At 38.6% G+C, this 26,923-nt stretch overlaps 1 protein-coding gene across 1 annotated transcript in view; it reads left to right on the plus strand.

Moving 5' to 3' along the window:
• Positions 1-26,707, plus strand: part of LOC114351444 (lysosomal alpha-mannosidase) — a 33,288-nt gene extending 6,581 nt beyond the window's left edge. Inside the window, exons 2-17 of the mRNA XM_028302664.1 lie at positions 526-619; positions 2,651-2,753; positions 3,638-3,719; positions 4,786-4,971; positions 5,447-5,652; positions 6,269-6,405; positions 11,561-11,694; positions 14,068-14,160; positions 16,559-16,688; positions 18,975-19,053; positions 19,650-19,770; positions 20,700-20,805; positions 21,832-21,922; positions 22,289-22,633; positions 23,607-23,794; positions 25,076-26,707. Coding sequence (XP_028158465.1) covers positions 533-619; positions 2,651-2,753; positions 3,638-3,719; positions 4,786-4,971; positions 5,447-5,652; positions 6,269-6,405; positions 11,561-11,694; positions 14,068-14,160; positions 16,559-16,688; positions 18,975-19,053; positions 19,650-19,770; positions 20,700-20,805; positions 21,832-21,922; positions 22,289-22,633; positions 23,607-23,794; positions 25,076-26,269 — 3,282 coding nt within the window. The 5' untranslated portion in view covers positions 526-532 and the 3' untranslated portion in view covers positions 26,270-26,707. The remainder of the gene's footprint in view (positions 1-525; positions 620-2,650; positions 2,754-3,637; positions 3,720-4,785; positions 4,972-5,446; positions 5,653-6,268; positions 6,406-11,560; positions 11,695-14,067; positions 14,161-16,558; positions 16,689-18,974; positions 19,054-19,649; positions 19,771-20,699; positions 20,806-21,831; positions 21,923-22,288; positions 22,634-23,606; positions 23,795-25,075) is intronic.
• Positions 26,708-26,923: the final 216 nt, after the last annotated feature.

The following is a 26,923-nucleotide window of genomic DNA, read 5'->3' on the forward strand; positions in this document are numbered from 1 at the left end:
ACAATAGTTTTATTGTCTTATTGTTAACTAATACAATTATGTTGAATAGTTTTTGACTGCACTTCGATTTTGGATTTTGCTGTTGTGTTGAGAAGCGGTCGATGGTTTACTGTCTGGTCCGTGAGCACGTAGAATTTTGTCCAATGACCCCAAGCTACCCATCCTTATCGCTCGCGCGTAATTATGTTGCTGTCGCGCTTGCACACTCACTGTCATGTGGGCGCCCATCGCACAGTCGCAACAGCAATATAATTACGCGCGAGCGATAAGGATGGGTAGCTTGGGGTCATTGGACAAAATTCTACGTGCTCACAGACCGGGCTTTACCTATGTCGGTACGCCGAGGTCGCGGGTTCGATTCCCGCACGGTCTGGCTGGGTGTTTTCTATGTATTATTTTTGTATGTTTATATCCGTTGTCTAGTGCCCACAGTACAAGCTTTGCTTAGTTTGGGACTAGAGGCGCAGTGTAAAATGTCCAAGGATTATTTATCATACTTATGTATATTTATGTTTTCTGTTTCAGATCCAAAATGTGGAAGTTTCTCCTGGTTTTGACCCTGGCCTGGGCAGCAGAGGCTGTGCCCACGGGAAGTGTGAGAGAGATCACTGGGTATGAGGTGAGTCCTTATCTTCTTCATCATCATCAGGATGTTCTTCTTCTTATCGCGTCGACAACAAACCTACACAGTGTCAGCCCAAAACTCAGCCACAAGAGTGGCGTTGTCAGCAGCATTCATTAAATCCTTGCTGGGGCGCGTTTTTGTGGATGAATCTATACTGGATAACGCAAAACTGAAGCAATGGAAAAGTATAGTTTAATATTTACGTATACTTGTATTTGTCAGAACTAAGGTCAAAAGTTATCTACAAGCAAAGATAAATGTATTATTATGTACTAAATAAAGAGAGTACATTCACTGGTAGAGATATTATAACTAAATATATGTACCTACTTAATGATAGTGGTATTTAGAACGTCTGTATGTCAATATCCTTGTTTCCAAGATATAGTTGTTAACCACATTATAATCCGGGCTTTTTCAAGGCGGTAAATAGGCACTTACAGGGCACATAATTACGTACCATCCTAGACTGCGTCTATCTACCATTATCTATCTATCATTTTTAAAAAGACCTATCCATAGATACCCCACACGTATGGGTTTGATGGAAAAACATTTTTGAGTTTCAGTTCTAAGTATGGTGATAGGGACCCCAACAAAATTTATAGCTTTTTTTCTATTTTTGTGTAAAAATCTTAATGCGGTTCACATAATACATCTACATACCAAGTTTCAACAGTATAGCTCTTATAGTTTCGGAAAAAAGTGGCTGTGACATACGGATGCATGGCCAGACAGACAGACGTGACGAATCTATAAGAGTACCGTTTTTTGCCATTTGGCTACGGAACCCTAAAAAACCGCATCAAAATGCGTTGCGTAGTTTTAGAGTAGGCGCACACCGTTGATTTTTCGTCGGCCGATAGTTTATTCGGGCAGTTGATCAGTATGGGCATGTATGGGAGTGCGCACACTACGCCGATTCGATTTGGCCGATTCTTCATACAAATTAAAATCGGACACAACTATCGGCCAACTAAAAATCAACGATGTGCGCATACTCTTAAAGATCTAAGCATACATAGGGACAGACTGTGGAAAGCGACTTTGTTTTATAATATTAAGCTTTCCGCCCGGGGCTTCGCCCGCGTGGAATTTTGTCTGTCACAGAAAAACTTTATCGCGCGCGTTTCAAAAACCGGGATAAAACTATGTCCTTTCCCGGGACTCAAACTATCTCCTTGCCAAAAATATTATTGGCAGGTAGTTGCTAATTGCTCATAAGATGACTTACTTGACTTATGGTCATATGTCCCCTAGATGGGGCAGAGGGCGTCCACAACAGTCCTCCATCGCGTTCGGTCTTGAGCTATGTGTTTGATCTCGCTCCAAGTCTTGCCGCTTGAACGCTGCCACGAAATTTCGATCGACCAGCAGATCAAGCGCCGCAAGTGGAACTGGATTGGCCACACTCTCCGAAGGGATCCCGATCACATCCCCAAGCAGGCTCTGGATTGGAACCCCCAAGGAAAACGCAAACGTGGTCGCCCCAAGCAAACTTGGCGGCGCACTGTGGCAGACGAGGCGAAGAAGATCGGCTCATAAGATAGGCCCCCTTAATTGATATTTATTGTCCGTGGTGCATAATCTTTTCTTAAAGGTTTTAAGTACCTAAACCTTTGTTTGTCACCTGTCATCCGCTTTGCAATGGAGGGAAGTCGAACCTTTACAATAGCCATAGGAGAAGAAGAAGAAGAAAAAGTCGAACCTTAATTTCGAACTCCTCCTATGTTCTTCTGATTAATTTCGTTGCGGGTCCAATGACAGTTTAACTTTCCCCCGGGACAAACTTGACCTTCATTGGTTGGGTTTTTGTGGCGGTCAAGCTGTAGATCCTGGCTACACTGGAGTTGCAGCGTTGGGAACGAGAGGTGGGAATAGTCCCGTATCTATGCCAAATTTCATCAAAATCGGTTCAGTGGTTTAGGCGTGTGAAAGCAAGACAGACAGACAGACAGACAGACAGAGTTACTTTCGCATTTATAATATTAGTAAGATAAATTTCTATTTTGTTGGTGTTTTCAGAGCTGCACCCAGCCCAAAGACGGCTTGTTGAACGTCCACATAGTACCGCATACGCACGATGACGTCGGCTGGCTCAAAACGGTGGACCAGTACTACTACGGCAGTGAGTATACAGGGTGCAATTTTGAAGAGAAAGTAAAAGAAAAAGAAAAAGAAAGAATGATTTATTTGGCACACAAAAAAGAAACAATAAATCAGGACATTAATATGGAAATAAAAAAAAAATACAATAACAATAATAATAATAATAATAATACTGGGCCCTGCTCCGCTGCCAGCGGGTTAACTATTTTTAAGATTTTTGTTTTTATAATGTATTTTTATTTTTTGATAATAATTACATTGTAAAAAGAAAAAATTAAAAATAAGAAAGTAAGATGAATAAAGGAATAATACTTATAAATGTCTATAAAGGCGATGTGCCAAAAAGGACGCCCACTCAGTATATCCAGCCAGCTAAATGCATGGCTGGACACTGATTTTCAGTACAGTAAAGTACTCTTAATACTGAAAAAAAAAATTAAGACTTCTACTCAAAGGAAATATTCGTGCATTTTTGAAAACTGCATTTACAGTTGTCCGAAAATTTACGATACCATACCATTTTTTGTAAATAAATTAAAATAATGTAACATTTGGGGCTGTATGCCCATGAATGTCCGGCATTTAGGGTAAAATGTCCGGCCAAATTAAACAAACACCGAGTCCGACTTTTGGGTTTTTGGACCTGGCAACCCTCGGGACGCACAGTTTGGGAACCACTGATATAGCTGACACCAAAATGATTGCATAAGTTACATGGCTCGCAAAATATAATACCTACCAGCATTCCTTCGTTCGTTTCAGCCGAAAGACGTCCACTGCTGGACAAAGGCCTCCCCCAAGGATTTCCACAAAGACCGGTCCTGCGCCGCTCGCATCCAGGCACCTTCAGCTTCCTTACTACCTTTTTATCAATTTATTCAAAGGAAAATACTTTCATTTCAGGCCGCAACCTGATCCAGAAGGCTGGAGTGCAGTACATCATAGATTCAGTCGTCAAAGAACTCTGGGAGGACCCGAAACGAAGGTGCAAATATAATATAACAAACAAACTATCTCTCATCATCATCATTTTAGCCACAGGACGTCCACTGCTGAACATAGGCCTCCCCCAATGATTCCCAGATTGCCCGGTTGGTAGCGGCCTGCATCCAGCGCCTTCCTGCTACCTTTATGAAGTCTGTTCACCTTATGTACCAACAAACTGTTTGTGAAATATTTTTTCCAATTATAAAGGTATGCGAATATTAGGCCTCCCTAACGTCTGGCTAGCATGGAATTTGTGGACATTTTTAATAAAATAAAATAAAAATAAAGTAAAATAGTTTATTCAGTACATAATCCCTTTTTAAGTCACTTATACACGTCCCAATTATAACTTGCCCTACCACCACTTCGGGAAAACATATGGGCTGGTGCTAAGAAGAAGTGGCGGAAGAAACCTTTTTCACCATCAATCCTTAATTTTTAAGTTATCCTATGTAAACATAATTCCTGTTATTTGTTACCATAGGGGTTACTACAAAATTAGGGATTTTTGGTGAAAACGGGCATCAGTCACCTTAATTCATATTTTATACATTATAATATGTACTAAAGTACGGCCAACTAGCAGCGATACAAAAGGTCGATACGACTGTCGAGTTGACAATATATTCTGTCTCTTCCCATCTTGTGTATTTGTCGTACTGTCTCGTTCTCCCGCCAAAATATGTCAAAGTCAGACGGGTTCACCCATGACATTGGGTTTGTTTACATTTGGTATCGCTTCTCGTTGGCCGTAGTTTATACATTGAAACCATAGTCGGCCGTTTGGTGTAGTGGTTCAGAGCGGATTACTATGCCGAGAGGTCCCGGGTTCGATTCCCGGCCGGGCAGAAATTGAAATGATGAATTTTAATTTCTGTGACGGGTCTGGGTGTTACTATGTATAATATGTATGTATTTAAAAAAAAAAGTATATAAGTAGTATATCCGTTAAGCTAGCACCCATAACACAAGCATTAAGTTGCTTACTATGGGGCTAGCTGGCGCTGTGTGAAATTGTCCAAAGATTTATTTATTTATTAATTTATTTATAATTATCTCTTCAGGTTCATTTACGTAGAAACTGCCTTCTTCTGGAAGTGGTGGAACCTGCAACCGGATTCCATCAAGTCGAAAGTCCACACCTTGGTCACTGAAGGCCGCCTGCAGTTTGTCGGAGGCGCGTGGAGTATGAACGACGAGGCGACCACGTACTACCAGAGCATTATCGACCAGTTCACTTGGGGTCTCAGGTGAGATTGTAATAAAAATTTGGTTTAGATGATGCGTATCTGGATGATATGTTAATGCAGTATTCAGACAATGACATTCTAATAAATTTCATTGTCAAAAGGCATTATCACCTTTTGTTGTAATATTATTGCCTTAATTAAGATTTTCTTTTATGATTATCACTGTCTTTAATATGACTTTATAATCAAACATGCATTGACTCAAATCACTAGCTACATAGATAGTTTGGTGTCAGTCAATGAGTCAATCTTATTCCGCCTAAAGGACAAAGCACACTTATCAATCCGAAAATGTATCGTAACCGTATCAACTCGAGGCGGTTAGTATTAGTATTCTTTGTATGAAAATCCGTACCGTAACGTAAACGCCTCGCCTCGCGGTTGACAGCGTGAAAAGGTGATCCCTTTCCAGGTTAACAACTGTGCTATGGACCTTTATTGTCAAATTATCAATACGTTCTTTTACCACTTACAGCAAATTACGTGATGCGTTTGGCGCTTACGGTCGCCCACGCGTGGGCTGGCAAATCGACCCGTTCGGCCATTCGCGCGAATTCGCATCGCTACTTGCCGCTATGGGCTATGACGGTTTATTCCTGGGAAGGATAGACTACCAGGACAAAAGGACCCGGCAAGACCTCAACACCATGGAAATGGTTTGGAGGGGAGACGATAGCTTGGGTGAGTTCATCATCATCATCATCATCATTTCAGCCACAGGACGTCCACTGCTGGACAAAGGCCTCCCCCAAGGTTTTCCACAATGAACGGTCCTGCGCCGCCCGCATCTAGGCTCTTCGCGCGACCTTTACCAAATCGTCGGTCCACCTAGTGGAAGGCCTGCCCACATTGCGTCTTTCGGCTCGTGGTCGCCACCAGAGAACTTTTCTGCCCCAGTGGCCATCAGCTCTACGAGCTATGTTTTTTTTATCCACAACGAGGAAGCTCTTGGCTTGTATCTTACCTGATGGTAAGTGATGATCAGGCCGAAAGTGGAAGCGAGCTTCACCCGGAATCCTCAACCACGGAGGAACTGGCTATCTTACCTCTAACTGCCGGAACACAACAATGCTGTTAACATTGTTGTTATGGCGACAGACTTAGGTAAGATGGTGGTAGCTAGCCAGGCGGACTTAGAACAAGCCCTACCACCAACCAAACCGAACAGAAAAATCTTCCCCCACTGGGAATCGAACCCGGGACCTCTGCGTCTGAAGCAGGTGGTCTTATCACGACCACAGAGGCGGTTAGTGTCTCGTAGAAAGTCCTCTATTAAAACCAAACTGTCTTCTTCCAGGTAAATCCTCCGACATTTTTACGGGAGTTCTCTACAATACGTACTCGCCACCGCCCGGGTTCTGTTTTGACGTGCTTTGTGCGGACGAGCCTATTATAGATGATCCCAGCTCGCCCGACTACAATGTGGACAGACGGGTGAGTTGTCAAATCAAATCAAATATATTTGTGGAACATTGGTACCTAACTATGAACCTAGGCGCAGACCATCCATTTTTCGTCGGCCGATAGTTTAGTCGGGCAGTTGATCAGTATGGGCATGTATGGAAGTGCGCACATTACACCGATTTGATTTGGCCGATTCTTCATACAATTTAAAATCGGGCACAATTATCGGCCAACAAAAAATCAGTGGTCTGCGCCTAGTCTAAAAATGACAGGTGTTATTATGATAATTATTTTAGTTATAATAATTATTATAATGTGAGACTAGAGCAGTGGTTCTCAATCTTTTTAATTGAGCCCCACTTAAAAAAGTGAAAAGCGCCTATTACCTAATTAAACATTTTAGTTCGCAAAATAAATTAAAGCAATTTAAAAAGTAAAAGTTTTTAAATTGCAAAATTAATTGAATTTCAAATAAAATATTTTTACGTGATTGAGTAACAAACAGTTAAATTGTAAAGGATAATACCTTTTTTACCAGCCTTCCAATGGATGTCGTAAGTGGTGACTGACACAAATACGCGAACATCAGCCCTCCTAGACTGTCTAGTTTTTGTCTAGGCTAGACAAATTGGACTTTTTGATCGAACCGAAAATCAAACCCGTCAAAACTCCATATAAAAAAGGCCTTTCGACCATTTTTCGATTGGTTTGCGATTATAATGTGCACTTTGTCTATAGTCTGGTCTGCGAGCACGTAGAATTTTGTCCGATGACACCGATGGCGCCCGTCGCACAGTCGCGACAGCAATATAATTACGCGCGAGCGATAAGGATGGGTAGCTTGGGGTCATTGGACAAAATTCTACGTGCTCACAGACCGGGCTTTAGACCCACCCACTGGTCTCTCCAACCCGTTTGGCCAACATAATATCCTTCATTTGCATTTGGATGCAGGGGCTCAGAATTTCCAGGATTGGAAAATAAATGACCTGATGATTATTTCAAGGTGAACGATTTTCTGGACATAACAAAGCATATGTCCGAGTCATATTCCACTAATAACTTACTGGTGACCATGGGGGAGGACTTCCACTATCAGGACGCTGCGATGTGGTACAAAAACCTGGACAAACTCATCGAGTAAGTCTGCATGACATTGTCTAGATCGTTTCATCCACTCGGACGCGCCCCACCATTCTTCCTAATGTTCTCGTGTTATCGGTACACGCTAATGCTCCATGAGTGCACACGCACACTACAGTAATGCCTTACGGCTTGCTCGGACCACACTCCCCGCACCCCGCGCGACCGGGACCTAACATTGTGCGCGGCCGAGTGGATGGAACAATTTAATAAATATATCTAGCGCTAATTCAGTCAGTGCCTGAGGTATGGGAGCAGCATGGGTGATATTGACGTATTATGACGTGACGGGGCATACAAATCTGAAGTCTCACTGACATTTGACATAACAACGTCATTGTCATACGAGTTATTAACAATTTGTGGTTTATAGTTCCAAAATACTGAACTGTCCTATGCATGACATTGACAGTGGGGCGCCACCGTCAATACCGGATCGCTAGTTCCGATTTTTGCCATATTGGAAACCATATAGTTGAACGATGGTAGCGCCCCCCTGTCATTGAGTTTGGTGGGACAGTTCAGCGTGGGTCATCATCATCATCATCTATAATACTGCATGAGTATACCTTGGACGTAATTTAAATAGGGTTTTCATCATTATACTCATACAACTCATCTATCTAATTTACCAGAGGCAATGAAAGATTTGTTCTACACTCCCCACACTGGCCAGACGGGTTGGGGAGGCCTGATGTTCGCATATTTGTCCCTTAGTAGCCTCTTACAACCAACCCCGGAAATAAATTTTTCGAACCCGGAGCAAAACCTTGATAGTGGCGCCCCCCCTAGATCCGGGGCTATTTACAACATCCACCAGAAGAGTGGGCCCTATTCGACTCTACTAGAACCACACGGCTAGTCAAATATAAAATTTCATCTATTTTACTTTCTATAAAAATCATCATCATCATCAACAGCCCTTTACAGTCCACTGCTGGACTATGAGCCTCCTCCACTATAGTGGAGGGTTTTGCCATAAACCCCACGCTTGGCAGGCGGGTTGGAGATCGCAGTTTAAAAGATTGATGTTTTTCAGAGAGCGCTGCTGCCCGTTCTCTGTTTGATGTGTAGCCCCTAAGTCGCCTCTTACGACACCCGCGGGAAGAGTAGGGGTTGGTGACAAATGTATTCTACTCTGCCGTCACCACACGGCTTACTCTATAAAATAGCGAAATATATTTATTTGTTCTTTCTATAAATAGCTGCAAGAGTTTTTCGGCCGAGCGTTCGCTATGGCCAAGGTCTACAGAACTAATAATGTGCTGGTGACCATGGGGGACGACTTCAACTACCAAGACGCCGGAATGTGGTTCAGGAATCTGGATAAATTGATTCTGTGAGTTGTACAAGGTGTAGATGTCTGAAAGAAGTTGATGTATTAAGGATCTGTCACATTGAATGCGTTCTAGACAAGTGGCAAATCGTGACAGTTCATCTTTTTAAGGGTAGTAGTACTAAAGTACGGTCGCCGAGCACGTAGAATTTCGTCCAATGACCCCGAGCTACCCATCCTTGTCGTTCGCGCGTAATTATGTTGCTGTCGCGCTTGCACACTCACTGCGGGCGCCCGTCGCACAGTCGCAACAGCAATATAATTACGCACGAGCGATAAGGATGGGTAGCTTGGGGTCATTGGACAAAATTCTACGTGCTCGTAGACCGGGCTTTAGACTTACTGCAGTCTGCGGTCAGCATAAAGAACTTTCCTTTTTTTATCTTTAGCTTGTTGCATCCAGCTTTTGCTTGGCTCATTTTGTCACTGTGCATGTTTTTGTTTTCGATTCGATATCATTTCGAGGTTTTCATACCAACTGTCGGTACACTGGTTGTGTTATTGGCGGTCAAGCTGTAGATCCTGGCTACACTAGAGTTGCAGTGGTGGGAACGAGAGGTGGGAATTGTCCCGTAACTGTCGGTAGATTTTCTTGGGAACAATAATGTGGGCCAGTGGCGAAGCAGCGTAAGAAACTTACGCCCCTATTCAAAATCAAAAATCAAAATCAAAAGTATTTATTCAGTTTAGACCACAAGTGGCACTTATGATTCGCAAACGATACTTGCTTAAGAGGAGCAACAAATCGAACGCACAGCGTTGAATAATAGACTAGCACTAGCAGTGCACTAGCACTGTGAGACCTTATAGTCATGTTTGTAACCCTGTTTGTTGAATACGGGCGTTTGTCACCGTTGTAAGCATCATTGTCAAATGTTTGGACCTATGTTTTGTTTTTCTTTTCATCATCTTCTTTTCTTTTAGTACGAGAGCCCACGACCAAAATTTTTGTCTCATAGCAATACGGCCAAAACCGCATCAAATCGATAGATACGATTATCCTGAACTCGAAAATACCAATATCAGACATTTTCCGCGTAGCGTTTGATCTGACCGAATTTTCAAAATTGTCAAAGAATTTTACCGAACTGCATCATAGCAATATGTCTGATTTGCAGACTGTAGTTGAATGATAGTTCTGAGATACCGGAAACATTATTTTCAGACGTTAGTGGTGTAGCGCAAACCCGTAAAATCACTTAAAAGAATTAAAAATGAGACAAAAAAAATGTCTCATAGCAATACGTCTGAAAATCTTTTTTATTAGTAAATTTTGGTTATTTGATGCGAACAAAACAATTTTCAGACGGAAATGTGAACGCATTAAATTTTGAGACCGTTTTGAAAATGTTAACAAATTTTACCGATCGGTATCATAGCAATATGTCTGAAAATTGTTGGACATGATAAAATAAGTTGTCCACATGTGCAAAAAATTTATATCAGACAAATTAAGTGTAGCACCTTCTCTATCATACAACTTTTTGATACACTTAAAGTGTCTGAAAACAGGTTTTTGGTAATCATGGCAGCAATACGAAAAGTTAAAAAAAATAATTATCCGTATTGCTATGATACAGGTCGGCTAAATTTGTTGACATTTTCAAAAATGCGCACAGGCTATATGCTACGCGCAAAATGTCTGAAAACAAACTTTTTCGTAATACAATTATAAAATCTATGTACATTTTCACTATCAGACGTATTGCTATAATACCGACTGTCTTTTTTTTTTGACACAGCAGAAATGGCCTCCCACTCAGTTGCTACACTTTCGACCGTTACTACACACCTAGTCGGGTTCAGAATCATACAATCTAACGATTTTATAGGGTTTTTGCCGTATTGCTATGACACATGGTTTTGGTCGTGGGCTCTCGTACTATTTATCAATAAAGTACAAACAAATTGCAAAGATTTTGTTACTCAATCACGTATGATTCAATTTTTACTTAATTAAAATACAGGATAAAAAATATAGTACGCCGAACGCTATTTTGACAAATATTTTTCTGTGAACAATACCTACTTTAAGACATAACATTGAACATCCCCAACATAAATAGCCAAAAGATTAATTAGGGGGCCTGCCCACAATACTACTGCCTGCCAAGCGTGGCGATTAAGGCAAAACCCTGCAAATGGCAATCTGCTCCACTCACAGATCACAGAAACTAAGGGGTGATGTGCCAAGGAGGCGGGGCCGGTGTCGCAGCAATATGCCCAAAAACAGAACAGATTGCTCGCGACAGCAATGATGACAGCAGCGACGTCATAATGACTTTGCTTGCGTAGTACTAAAGATTATTTGAACGTTGAGTACTGATACCGCGGTGGATAATGAGCACATACCTATTTTGATTACTTTGTGTGTGTGAATTTCTAATGCGACACTGAGTTTCGAACTCAGCGCATTAGTTGGCATCTTTCTATCTCCATGGCCCGACTAAAGCCTGGTCCGTGAGCACGTAGAATTTTGTCCAATGACCCCAAGCTACCCATCCTTATCGCTCGCGCGTAATTATGTTGCTGTCGCGCACTGTGCGACGGGCGCCCGCAGTGAGTGTGCGAGCGCGACAGCAACATAATTACGCGCGAGCGATAAGGATGGGTAGCTTGGGGTCATTGGACAAAATTCTACGTGCTCACAGACCGGGCTTTACCAACAAAAATCCACTGGTTCTCAAACTACACCATGCCCCTCAGGTTGAAGACTTCATATCGTACGTTCGAAACCAAAGCGAAGTGTACCGCACCAATAACGTGATTGTGACTATGGGGGGCGACTTCACGTACCAGCAAGCCGGCATGTGGTACGAAAACCTCGACAAGCTTATACAGTGAGTTTCTCAAACTTTTTGGGCTTTTTGGGGGCAACAGTTTATTTTACAAGTCTAGCTCATTTTAAATTCAGTCAGTGCGGCACGGGAGGGTGGTGTTGTTATAATAATCTACAGGGTGTCCCAGAATGGGTGAATCAAACTGCTAGGGGAGGTAGCTCTACTAATGTACTATACTATCCCTAAAAATATTTAAAAAAAAATAAAGCGCATAAGGACATAAAAAAAAATAAATCAGCTTTTCCTATGTATCTGGCTATAATTGCTGCCTTGGAGTTTATTTGTACTTTTTTCTTACTAATATTAATTGTAAACTTTTGAAAATAATGACTAGATTTCGAGTTTAGAGCGCTTTATTTAAAAAAAAATCCGAACTCAAAATTTTTTTTTCATATTTATTAGGGATAGTACAGTCGCGGAATGAAAATGTTCGTCACCTTAGTGTCGGTTTTCGCTTACACTAGGTACTGTGAGAGTCAAACCTGCCAACATAACAGTGCAAGAAACAGTGCTGCTAACATTTAAATAAATATAATTGACAATAGATTTTTTATTTAAAAGAAATAATAATGGCAGGTTGCACCAACAAGAAGGTTTTAGTTTATCAATCATAATAATCTTCTTGACAAGATAAATCGTCAATCAAACAACTTTGATCTGAATAATTTTGAACTTTACTGACGAACAGTTAAAGATTATTTTCTCTAACTCGAGATTATTCTGTAACATAGCGGCTGAACCATTTAAGAACCTAGTAAGGGACACTATTGCAGATTTTCGTTTTTTGTCATAAATCGCCTTAGAATTAAGGTCTCCACAGGATGTGAAGACAGAAATCGCTCTATTACACTTAACACCGGAGAAACGCGTTGCTAAAAACCTAGTAAGTCCAATTCAAATCTGCAAAAACCATTATCAAAACTTAGCAAGTTACAATGACCATTTAAAACCTAGTAAGTGCATGGACTTACTAGGTTTCAAAATGGTCAATGTGACTTACTAGAGGTAAAATGCTACTGTAATTTAAATATTATTTCGAGTTCTGTTGGCTGACACCCGATAACCATATCAAAATCTGGGGACTACATGAGTACTGATTCATATTCGATTTTGATTTTGATTTTTACGAGGCACTTTTGTCAAAAAAATATTTTTTTGTGTTAGTAAAGAGCATAAAACTTGCAATTTTTAACTAAATATATTCTTTTATTCCATAAAGTATACTTTAGTAACTAATCTTTAATATAAACATCGGAAGTTATCCAAATCTTTAAGCATCTTAGCAGGGCAAATGAAAATGCGTTTTTTCGCTCTCCTGTAAAATTTGCTCCGCTGCACTTACTAGGTTCTTAAATGGTTCAGCCGATAGTTTCAAAAGGTAATATGTGCTCGCGATCCGTTGAAGGAATCATTTTGAAAACCTTTTCATTCCATGACTGTACATTAGTAGAGCTACCTCCCCTATCAGTTTGATTCACCCATTCTGGGACACCCTGTATGTCAGTGTCACCCCTCCCGTGCCGCTATCATACCTCAGGCACTGAGTAAGTTATGGCCTTGAACTATAGTTATCTATATTGTTATGTTGCATGATGCATGGTAGACAGATAGATGGTTTAGATTTATGTATTTTTGTGCTACATTATATTTTAAGAGATTGTAAAAGATAGAAGAACTTTTAAATCTTGTAATTCCTTTTATGTTTAAAAAGCAATAAACGTTTTTATTATTATTATTATTAAATCAATTAAACATGTTAAATGATTCTTAGAAGTGACTGTCGAAGATTTTTTTATAGATACAGGGTGAAATTCTAAACAGTTGCCAAAAATCGTCGCTTGCCTCTCAACTGATGTATCTGACATTTTTTTCGAAACTGAGTTATCTACACCATCTTAATCAATTTCGCAAGACGAATCGATCTGTCTAATCGCCTGAAAATTTTGCAAAATGTCAGTTACGTCAGTTAGAAAGGCAAGCAACGAAATAAGCGCTTTAATCGTAATAAAATAAAAAAACTATTTTTCTATGAACGAAGCAAATCCACGTAATATGCCAATTTTGAACCGCGCGCAGCTGATAGAAACAAAAAAAAAATGATTTCTTAACGTAAATCGATTAAATTACTGAGTCGTTCCTAAAAATGGACGTTTTTGCATATTCACCCTGTAAACGTAAACCGTGCTTGGGGTTTTGTTAAAAAAAAAACATATTTTTTTTATAAATATTACTCATTTTATCAATTATTATTGAACACTTCTTCTCTTCGCTATTTTTGTTTTAGTTTTAGCTAACCACGTATATTTAAAAATTTCACCGTAATATTTATCTGAGTACATAATAATTACATGAAATCACTTAATTTAATTACAGATACGGCAACCTGAAAGCTGCTAAAGACGGCAAGAATATCACCCTGTTCTATTCTACACCGAATTGTTATTTAAAAGCTGTTAAAGATGCTACGTGAGTATTTATTTCTATATTTCAATGTCATTTTATGGATAAATTTCTATAAAATTATTAAACCTTAATAATTATTGTAATTATAAAGCGAGGTTTAGAATAGCAAACAAGCTGTTACCACTGTGCACTAATCTTGCAGAAGTTGGCTTGCTACAGCTATTTACACAGTGCAAAATTGGTAAACAGCTTGCGGAAGTCAACTTCGGCAAGTTTTATTGCTAGTCTTAGGCTGGGTTGCATCATCTTACTTGAACTTTGACAAACGTCAAAAAGCTGTCAAACTCCATACAAAAAACACCGGCTATCGTTACAGTTACGGTCAAAGTTAGGTGGTGCAACTCAGCTTAAATCTCTCTTCAGTAATAATATTTTCTGCAATGCAAACTCCTGCTATTCTTTTTTTAAATAAAAAATAAATTTTATCAATAAACAGTACCTACGTAAAATAAATAAATACATTAGTAAATAAATTCCCATCTGGTAATAGCAACTGTTAATAACACTGTGTACTTATATTTTACAAGGAATATAGTGAGGTCACCTTTTATTGCCATAAATGTCATCACTAGTTATAGACTTTCGTATTTAGGTATTTTGGATGAAAATATATTGTGTAGTCAGGGCCGGATCTACCTATGGGCTGATTGGGCTGCAGCCCAGGGCCCCGGGGTTACAAGGGGCCCCCAGATCCCGCTAAAAAGTAGGCCATAATTTGAAGAAAAAAAAATTGTTGTCTGTAAAGTCGGTTTACAACGTTGACAACGTCATAAGAAAATATTGATTAAAAACGTTTCATATATTTTTGGTCCAAAATCAAAAGTGCCGGCCAACAAAAAAAAGTGCTGTATACTGACAGAATACGTCTGCCTTAACATTGTTACTATGGCACCAAAGCTGTAGCACCACTGTGCGTCGAATTATTATTATTTCTTTTTATTGTTTGTAGGTACTCATGGTGCATTTTTTTGGGTATGCAGTGTATATGAACGACAATAAGTACATCGTGTTAACAAAAACATATTAAAAACGCCATGTTTCGGCAAGATACTTCATTTGTAAATAGTTTAATCGTAAATGTTAAAAAGACATAGGTACTTTTAGAACTCAAATACTACGATGCACAGTGGTGCTACAGCTTTGGTGCCATAGTAACAAATGCTAAGGTGGACGTGTTCTATCAGAATACAGCACTTTTATTTTTTGGCCGGCACTTTTGATTTTGGACCAAAATGGATGATGTCCTTTTTGAGATATTTTTTTCTTCCAATTACTTCTTGTAAAGAAAACGTAATAACTTTTAAACTAAGAGGTATATCCTGATAAAATAAAAACAGTAATAATGCTAAATAACAGGCGATACTAAAAAAATACATAAAATACTCAGAAAATGGTAACAAATAATAAAAAAATGATACATTTTGAGAAAAATCTGCATTTTAATTCGTGTTTTTTTGGTTATTTGATAAATTTCTCCAAATAATGCCCCATAACAGGTTGTTTTTATTACTTTGTGTTATTCTTTATCGTATTACCTTTGTAAAACTAAAAATCGCATGTCTCTATCCCTATCAAAACGTTTGCAATGATCGTTTGAACTAAGCCTCTCCGGGCGCGCCATTCAACGCTTCGTTAACAACGAAACTGAAAGTGGCTCTAGATTTGTAATTTTGATAAAAACAAGTTACATTTCAAATAAAAACAAAAGATTTCGAAGTAAAATAAGCATTTTAGTTAAAATTAAAATTGTCTCTACCTGTAGCGGAGAATAATGTGGTGGCAGGCCTTTGTTCAAACGATCATAGCAAATGTTGTGATAGGGATAGAGGCTTCCGATTTTTGGTTTTACAAAATTAATACGATAGAGAATAATACAAAGTAATAAAAACCACCTGTTATGGGGGCATTTTTTGGAGAAATTTATTAAATAACCAAAAAAAACACGAATTTAAAAGCAAATTTTTTTTAAAACGTATAATTTTTTATTATTTGTTGGCATTTTCTGGATATACCTCTTAGTTTAAAAGTTATTACGTTTTCATTACAAGAAGTAATTGGCAGAAAATCTCAAAAAATTGTTGAGCTCTTTTTTGTCGATAAGAATAGGTCTAGTTTCACCTATTTTCATATGTGCACTTTATCGTGACTCACACTGTATGTATAAGAATAATATTATATCATTATAGAAACAGTTTTTTGGCATGGCTATTAGTTGAGTACTAAGATAGGCCCCCAAGTAGTTTCAGCCCAGGGCCCCACAAATTCACGATCCGGCCCTGTGTGTAGTGTAAGCCGCTGCCATCCGGCCAATCTGGAAATCATTGAGGACGGCCTATGTTCAGCAGTGGACGTCCTACGGTTGAAATGATGATGTTTTATAATTATTTTTGTATCTTTTCAGCCCAACATTGCCGATCAAGCAGGACGATTTCTTCCCATACGCGAGCGATCCGCACGCGTATTGGACCGGTTATTTCACCTCGCGGCCTGCCATCAAATATTTGGAAGCCCAAACAAATACATATCTACAGGTAAATAAAACAAATTATGTAGATTCTCGTATACAGATTTTGTAAACAGTTGCCAAATTTTTAGGAGAGACTCAGAATTTGTCGGCCGTTTGGTGTAGTGGTTCGAAACGGACTACTATTCCGGAGGTTGCGGGTTCGATTCCCGCACAGTACAATACAAACATTTGTGTGCATGAACACATTTGTTTGTATTGGACTGGGTGTTTTCTATGTATAATAAGTATGTATTTACAAAAAAAAAAGTACTTAAGTATGTTAATATCCGTTGTCTAGTACCCATAGTACAAGCTTTGCTTAGTTTGGGACTAGAAGCGCAGTGTAAAACGTCCAAGGATATTTTTTTATTTTAGTAACCTAATCGATTTACCAACAGAAAACAAAAAATAAATTATCCACCGCGCGCAGTTTCTAAATTGGCACTCGTGGATTATTTACTTCGCTCTTAGAAAAATACGTACACCCAAGTAACTGCAAAGCTTAATAGACATTATGGTGCGCGAAAATAAGCCTTAGTCTTTAAAACTAAAAGTTATGAGCATCCGCGATTTTTTTTAAAATACCACGTTTAAAATCATTACGCTAGGTTATATTGTTCTTAGAGCTTCTTAAATTTTTTGGCAACTGTTTGCAAAATCACCCTGTATTTTCAGGTGGATGAGATTAATAAAGACTAGATAGATGATAAGCGCAAGAAAAACACATGACCCTATTTAATATTGTGAACCTGTATTACTGTTTTTGGCAAATAAACGTTTTGAATTTGAATATTTTGAATAGGTGTTATTTGACAAAAAACATGTTTTTTTTTATTACAAATATTATTGTAACAATTTTTTATTGATAATATTCAAATTCCATGGATTTCGTGTTCAAAAAAACGATTCCTAAAAAGTACTGGTTCTATTTCTTTAAATTAAAAACTGTTAATTTATTTTCAATGCGTTTATTAAAGTCAATAATCGAAAAATATAGTTGATTTTTGTGATTATTTTAATAACTAAGTATTCACTGCAATCGATTAATGAACCGCGGAAATAATCGATTTTGTTATACAAGAAATACCCCAGCACTAAATCTATTCCGTTTCACACATTGCGTACATTAAATAAAAAATATTTTTACATCGTATTTAATTAAAATATAATCAATAGACTCAGATTTTACTACATATTTCAAGACAAGTGGTTAATTTTTTTTTATTATATTGCTAATAAAATACAAATATTTTTTCAAAAATATTCTGCATTATGTAGTATGCGTAATATGGATAACCTTGAAGTGTCATACGGATTATCTTACGTGAAAAAGACTATAGGCTTTATTAATCTAAGGGATATCTAAATACAAATTAATTTACGCTAATCCAATAAATCAAATATATTCAAATTCAGTTTGAGAAACGCTGCTTCATATGAGGTATCTTTTAGCGCTCACCAGTTGGCGCTACAGTAACTAAGCAAGTCAGTGCGTTGGTCTGTCAATAGATGGCGCTGTGCTCTTTTAGTTCGCGCTAACATTTGATTTTTTCCGGTTTACTTAAGCTGAGCGTCCAGTTTTCCTAACGTGGACCGACGACAGAAGGTCGTTGTGGAAATCATTGGTATTTTTGTATACAGTGGTCCAGTTTAGGCTGGAGTAACACTGTCAGAAACTCTGTTTAGTTCCAATATACTGAACTGTCCTATCCTAGACATTGACAGTGGGGCGCCACCGTTAATACCGGATCGCTGGTTCCGATGTTTGCCATGTTGGAAACCATATAGTTCAACGATGGTAGCGCCCCCCTGTCATTGAGTTTGGTGGGAGGGACAGTTCAGCGTGGGTCATCTATATAACAGTCGTGTAGCGCTTGCGGCCATTGTAGTCAGGGATGATTTTAAGGGTGGAATTTTGTAATGCCAACTGAAGGGAGGGTCTCTTACGGCCGTATTCACAAACATCACTATGAGGTCTCACAGTGCGCGTGGACGCACAGGGTGACACACGAACCAATTACAAAGCTCTATTCAACGCCGTGCGTTCGATTTGCTGCTTCACTCAAGCAAGCATAACACTCAAACATACGCGGAAGAATGGTGGGGCACGTCTTCGTGGATGAAACGATCTATAGTGTATTTATTTATTTCAAACTTATATGCACATAGAACAGTGTACATAAGGCGGACTTAATGCCGACGGCATTTTCCTCCAGTCAACCTTAGGGCCAAACAGAGAATAAAGTAGGCGGTATAAAAGATATTTTTATTTTTAGTGTAGATATTTTTTATTTCTTATTTTTTATTACAGGTAGTAAAACAGCTGCAACTTTTAGGAGCGTTGCCTGAACACAACATGCCTCTTTTGGACGAACTAAAAAGCGCTATGGGTAAGTTGTTAGTTGTTTACGCAGATGCAAAAAAGTTGGTAATGTTTTTCAGAGATGACCATAATTTTACCGAGAATTATTTTAAAAAAGCTGTTTTTTTTTATAAAAAAAATATCGTAAAATAATATTTAATTTCAAGGAATTTATTTATTTTACACTACTATATGATTTAGAATTTCCTTTTAAGAATAAATGTGCTTGTGTTAGGAAACACCGGTCTTGATAAAACTTTACAAAATTATTGTTTATACAACAGAATAAAATAAGGCAATATTTTCTAATGATATTTTGTAGATTAGCCAAATTACAAAGTATCAAATAATTAAACCTTTCTGTAGTATGAATAAATAAATATTATTAAATATCCTTGGACATTTTACACTGCGCCTCTAGTCCCAAACTAGGCAAAGTTTGTACTATGGGTACTAGGCAACGAATTTAAACATACTTAAATACTTTTTTTGTAAGTACACCTAATTTTATACATAGAAAACACACCCAGTCCAAGTGAAATAATTGAATATTGAAAGAAAAAAAGAAATTAACTTCAAAATCGTTATTAATATCGCTAATAATTGCTGTATTATGGTTTTCAGGCGTATTGCAACACCACGATGCAGTGACCGGTACTGAGAAACAGCACGTGACCCACGATTACGTCAGAATGGCAACACAGGCGGCGGACGATGCTCACACCATCACCACTCAGGCTTTGAAGTAAGTCACCATCATCAATATAGCAGGTGACCCACTGCGACCCACCGTGACCCACGACTATCTGCGAATAGCCACACAGGCGGCGGAAGATGCTTACACCATCACCACTCAGGCACTGAAGTAAGTCATCATTATTGCAGGTGACCCACCGTGACCCACGACTAAGCCTGAATGGCCACACATACCATCAACACTCAGGCGTTGAAGTAGGTAAGTCATTATCAATATAGCAGGTGACCTACTGTGACCTACAATGACCCACCGTGACCCACGATTACGTTAGAATGGCAACACAGGCGGCGAAGGATGCGCATACCATCACCACTCAGGCATTGAAGTAAGGCATCACATCATCATCATTAATACAGCAGATGACAAATCACACATGTCCACTGCTGAACATAGGCCTCCCACAATGATTTCCATGTTGCCCGGTTGGTAGCGGCCTGCGTCCACACACACACATGTAATGCAAATAAATGATTTGATATTTAAATAAATATAATAAATAATCAGCGTCATCATTATCAATTCAGCACGTGACCCACAACTACATAATATCTACTTCCTTGGATTTTTTTTTGTCCCGAAGCAGTGGTAGGGTTAATATTGGGACGTGTAAAAGCGCTTTTTTAAAGCCTATTTGCAAAAATAAATGAATTTTATGAATTTTTATGAATTTTAGATTAAACATTATTGTTATTTTTTAATATTTTAACTACAATCTGCAGACTCTAGGTCCGCACTTTTTTAGTTTTGAATTTTCGAAAGTTTTTTTTACCTATTATTTCGCTATTTTTTACGTATAAATCGCCTCTTTTTTATATTTTTTTTTGTATTCCAAAAAAGGCATACACATAAACATTATTGTTTCATAATGTATGTATTTTTTAGACTGAGTTTTAATCTATCAAATTATTTGTTAACAGCCGTAACATCTTCGGCGACGACGCCACCCAGCAGCTGGTATTCGACCGCTGTCACTTCAACGAGTCTCGCTGCGACACCACTGAACAAGCCACTGGGAATCTCATTGTAAGTAAGGGAATGTAATCTCGATCTCGCGAGATCTCGGCCTTTTCTAGCGAGATAGCTGACAATAGTGACTGAGTTGTCACTGGCCCATTTATTGTCCCGAAGCAGTGGTAGGGTTAATACTGGGACGTGTAAAAGTGCTTTTTAAAAGCCTACTTGCATAAATGAGTTTTTTTTATCTCGGACGAAAAAAGGGCTAGTTCTCGCGAGTTTAACGAGATTGCACTTGAACATAAAAACGGCTTATTTGAAGCGTGGACTGACACGGACGGAATGAGGGTTTTCGCGTAAAAAAAATCCGCCAGATGGCAATACGTAGACGCGAGGTCCAAATGCTGCATGATTGGTTATTTTTGACATGACATTGACAGATATGTCAAAATCCACCAATCACGCAGCAGTCAGACCCCACATCCACGTCCCGCCATCTAGCGGATCTTTCATTCGCGAAAACCCTCATTGCGATCTGTCGGTTTCGTTCGGTGAGCGTGATCTAACCAAGTATCTAATGAATTTACTGAGATCTCAAAATTGGCGATCATCATCATCATCATCATTTCAGTCACAGGACGTCCACAGCTGAACATAGGCCTCCCCCAATGATTTCTACAATGGCCGGTTGATGGCGGCCTGCATCCAGCGCCTTCCTGCTACCTTTATGATGTCGTCGGTTCACCTTGTGGGTAGACGTCCTACGATGCGCTTTCCGGTACCTCCACTCCAGAGCCTTGCTGCCCCATCGAAATTGGCGATATCTCGCAGTATTGTCCTACTATAATAAATGCGAAAGTTTGGATGTCTGGATGTTTGTTACTCTTTCACGCAAAAACTACTGAACTGATTTTGATGACGATTACATATAGGATATAATTTATGACGATCTGTGACAAAATAAATAAAGATATTTAATCTCGCGAGATCTCGCTCAAGCCCCAATCTCACGAGATTTGACTTTGCGATTTCCCTAATTGTAAGTGTTTTATATTATATTTTTATAGGTCCATGGTTTTGTCTTAAATTTTACAGATAACGATATACAATCCGCTGGCGTGGCCCGTGATAAGCCCAGTCCAGATCCCAGTAGTGGACGGCGAATATGATATTGTGGACGGAAAAGGTATGTATTTCAAAACCCTATTTTACTACTTTATTTATTTATGTTTAACACAAAGTTGTTATCCGTTATATTATACCATAAAATCTGATTTTTATGTATAATATTTGGGCAATGATTAGAAGTTGTTTCCACATCAGCCAGACAGTTTTGACAGTTCCAACTCCTTGCCAGACAGTTTTTTTAGGATAGCTGCCAAAGCCACGATGACCCAAACTTCGTGATTCACCAACATTCTATCCTATATTGGGAGCATACGCTGATAAAATTTCAGCTTTTATAAAATGACGTAGGTCTGACGTTCACCAGATCTTATACTATACCACAATAAGGCATGAAGTCATCTATATTTAATTTTATCATTTACAGGTGTTTCCCAAACTGTACAAATATCAGAAATATCAAAAACAATACTGGAGCTGCCTTCAAGAGTTTCAAGAGCGAAGAAAGAAGTTACTTTCATAGCAAATCTACCACCATTGGGCTACAAGTCATTCTATATGTCAAAAAAGCAAAAAAGAACTGTGAGAGATATAAAAATTGAAGAAATAAGTGATATAGATGAATACTTCGAGAAAATTAAGAAGAAAAACTACGTCGAATTAGCAATGGACAACGATTTTGACAACGATGTGCTGGTTTACACCAATATTCCGGATGAGCCCAAGAAAATTAATAGAAATAATTATTATAATTCAGATAAAATGGCTAAAGGTAAGGTTTTTTAATTTATTGAATTTAATTTTAGTAATTCATCTTACTTTTAATTTATTACATATAAAAAAATGGTCAACTTCCTAGAGTTTAACATAAATGTTGGTATCTTTTTTTAATGATGAAAACTATTTAGTTCCACTTTTTGCCGCCACTAGATATGTGGTGGCGCTGTATAAATGTATCTGACAGCATCACAACATTGAGTTGGTAGTTTATTTATGTTCCACTAGATGGCGTTGTCCGTGTTTAAGTTAGATTTTCCCGGACTTATTTTTAGCCCACAGATGGAGTTGGTAGTTCATACATTTTTCGATAGATGACGTTGTGCTGTTTTAGTTTGTGCTAACATTTTTGTAATTTTTTTTTCTGGATTTACCTAATGAACGTCCAAAAAACCTTAGATTTCAATATAAAGGAAAATTTTTTTGTAAACAGTAGTGGTCCAGTTTAGGCTGGAGTAACACTGTCAGAATTCATAGTTTAAATGGACTACACTGAACTGTCCCACCAAACTTATTGGCAGGGGGCGCCACCATCGTTCATATAGTTTCCAACATGGCAAAAATCGGAACCAGCGATCCGGTATTGATGGTGGCGCCCCCTGTCAATGTCACTGATGGGACTGTTCGTTGAAGTTGGACAATATGCTCTGTCACGTCATAATATTATGTCAATGTCACTCCTCCCATGCTCTCATACCTCAGGCACTGACTAAGTTAAGCTGTAGTCTGGTCGCCGAGCACGTAGAATTTTGTCCAATGACCCCAAGCTACCCATCCTTATCGCTCGCGCGTAATTATATTGCTGTCGAGCTCGCACACTCACTGCGGGCGCGCGTCGCACAGTCGCGACAGCAATATAATTACGCGCGAGCGATAAGGATGGGTAGCTTGGGGTCATTGGACAAAATTCTACGTGCTCGCAGACCGGGCTTTAGACCTATATCATACCTAATATTTTTATTTTTCAGCGCTACTAAAATCCAAGGAAGGCAAAGATAAAAATGTAGAAGAATTTGAGAAGTTATTCGTAGAAAGTTCCAAACCGAAACGACCCCGTCAGGATGAGAATTCGTACCCATACATAAGTGGGGATGAAATGAGGATGCTCGCTGACGACCCTATGGTGGTGGAGAGATTCGAGGAACTGAATGATGAGGTATGTCATAAATTCAAAGTTTTTCTTACCAGAGATCTAGAGAAATCCCAACTAATGCGCTGAGTTCGAAACTCAGTGTCGCATTAGAAATTCACACACACAAAGTAATCAAAATATGTGCTCATTATCCACTGCGGTATCAGTACTCAACGTTCGAATAATCTTTAGTACTACGCAAGCAATGTAAACTGTTTACATTATGACGTCTGCAGCAATGTGTTCCGTTTTTGGGCATATTGCTGCGACACCGGCCACGCCCCCTTTTCACAACTCACTGTAGTTTCTGTGATCTGTGGTCTAGCCGCTAGATTTGCACGTAACTCAATCAGTGTCTGTGGTATGGGAGAAGCATGGGAGGATGTTTTTGCTGATTTAATGTCACGGGACTATTCCCACCTCTCGTTCCCACCACTGCAACTCCTGTGTAGCCAGGATCTACAGCTTTACCGCCAATAACCCACCCAGTGAAGGTCAAGGTTGTCCCGGGGGAAAATTAAACTGTCATTGGACCCGCAACGAAATTAATCAGAAGAACATAGGAGGAGTTCGAAGTTAAGGTTCGACTTCCCTCCGTTGCAAAGCGGATGACAGGTGACAAACAAAGGTTTAAAACCTGATTTAATGTCTATCTGACATGACTTCTGATTTGTATAGTTTGTAACGTCATATGTCAATGCCACTCCTCCCGTGCCGCTACCATACCTCGGGCACTGACTGAGTTAACCCTTAATTTGATTATGTTCACTGGGATGAAACCTATAAAATGTCCAAGTATACAGGGTGGAATTTTGAAATGCCACCTGGAGGGAAAGTACTCTTAATACTGTAGATAGAAAATTTTCCTCAAAGAAAACATTCCTTTATTTTTGAAAAGAATTAGAACTACATTCAAAGATTTCCAAAAATATTCTTGCCACACCCGGGAATCGAACCAACTAAAATCTGTTAAAAATTACACCCTGTATTTTTATTGCATCGACCGTTAGGGTTAAGTATAAGGATGAAATCTCTCTAACAAACTTAATAAATTAAATGAAAGGAAAACCATAAAATCTCAAACTATTTTAATTGTTTACAGAAAATTATATGGTAGTGTGGTAAATTTTCGAAAAAAATTCAGAGATCTTTGAATGCAGTTCTTTTTCTTTTCAAAAATAAAGGAATGTTTTCTTTGAGTAAAATTTTCTATCTACAGTATTAAGAGTACTTTCCCTCCAGGTTGCATTAAAAAATTCCACCCTGTATTTATTATTTATTATATTCTTGTATTTTTTCCCACAGGCCCTCAAAAAACCAGGAAATTCCCACCATATCACGACTCAAGGAGATTACACGTTCACAGCGAGCCATTGGTACTATCCAGCTGCTATCGGCAACAACGAAATATACGAAAACAGGTCTTCCGGTGCTTACATATTCCGACCCAGTTCAAACACACCCATAGAGCTGAAATTCAAAGACTGTAAACAAATAGACGGACCGTTGTTTTCAGAGACAAGATTCACAACAGAAAACAACGCAGCGTTCACATACAGATTCTACAATCATAGAAAAATACCGTATCACGAATTGGATTTTGTCGTTGGGCCGATCAATATAGATGATGGGGTAGGAAAAGAATTCATAGTGAGATACGAAACGAATATAGTCACGAATGGAGAATTCTACACAGATTCTAATGGACGGCAGTTGATTAAAAGAAAATTGAATAAGCGACCGCAGTATAATTTGACAGTTGAGGAACCAGTGGCGGGGAATTATTACCCAGTTGTCAGTGTGGCTGGTTTGACAGATGACAAGGGTGACGCGTATTTGAATGTGTTGCCGGATAGGGCGGTAGGTGTCGCTTCTTTGCAAGAGGGTAATCTAGAAGTTATGTTACATAGACGGTTGTTACACGATGACGCTTTTGGGGTAGGAGAGGCGTTGAATGAAACTGAATTTGGAAAAGGTTTGGTTGTTAGAGGAACGCATAGATTCTTCTTTACATTGGACAAAAGAACGTTCAAAGATGTGTTGGAAATGAGGAACAAACCGCAAGTTTTCGTCTCTAACGCTGATGGAATAAATTTGGAAAATTGGAAGAAATTGACCAACGAGAGAAGCTGGTTAAAATCTGAGTTACCTAATGGCGTTCATTTGTTAACTTTAGAACCATTTGGGAACAGAATGTTCTTGCTACGTCTCGAGAATTTCCTAGAAGAATCAGAGTCGTCGTCTAGAGTCGTAGACTTAGCAAAACTTCTAACTTTTACAACTATAAGTTCACTGCAAGAAACTGTACTGTCCGCTAACGCTGGTCTGCACGAAAAATGGACTTGGAATACAGAGAAGCAGTTTTCTGATAATTTTAATAAGGAATATGGAAGCTTTGGAGATGTTAAACTCGCTAAAGATAAACCTAAAGTCGCAGATGATAGCTACAAAATCAACCTTGCTGCGAAACAAATAAGGACTTTTATAGCTTGCCTTTGAAAAGATTGCCAAAGATTAAAAGAAATAGTAGCCATATTGGTTTAAGGTTGAATATAGAAATACATTTCAAAGGCCTTTTAAAAACCCAGTTTGCAATTTTTTAGCTGCCTATTTCGAAATTAAACTAAAATGCTACTGTTTTTCATACATAGGCCTTTCTTAGGATGGGTTGCACCATCTTACTTTAACATCAGGTGATCCGTCGGCTCGTTTGCCTCCTGTCACATAAAATAAAAACTTTAACAAACGTCGAAAGTCTGTCACTCTCCATACAAAAACACCGGTTATCGTTACAGTTACGGTTAAAGTTAGGTGCAACTCAGCCTTGAGGAATATTTCACATAACAGTGTGGTTCCAGCTTTAGGAAGCCATTTTGTCATATTTTTGTAACTCCTCAAAATGTATATTATATTATTTTTAAGGTTTTAGTAAATAAACATATCATTTTGTAATAAAATTGTTTTATTTTAAAAACTTACGCTTAAAACAACATTCTTTACTAATATAGTAAAGTCAACAAATTAACATTGATAGGAATTACTAGAAAATATTGACATCAACTTATTACAATAATATTATTTATTATTGTCATTAATAATTTAACAATTCGATTATTTTTATTAAAGTTGATTTCAGTTTCGTAATTATTCTAC

The sequence above is a fragment of the Ostrinia furnacalis genome, unplaced genomic scaffold, assembly GCF_004193835.3.
Source record: "Ostrinia furnacalis isolate ACB-3 unplaced genomic scaffold, ASM419383v2 OfSCF1144, whole genome shotgun sequence".
NCBI classification, from domain to species: domain Eukaryota; kingdom Metazoa; phylum Arthropoda; class Insecta; order Lepidoptera; family Crambidae; genus Ostrinia; species Ostrinia furnacalis.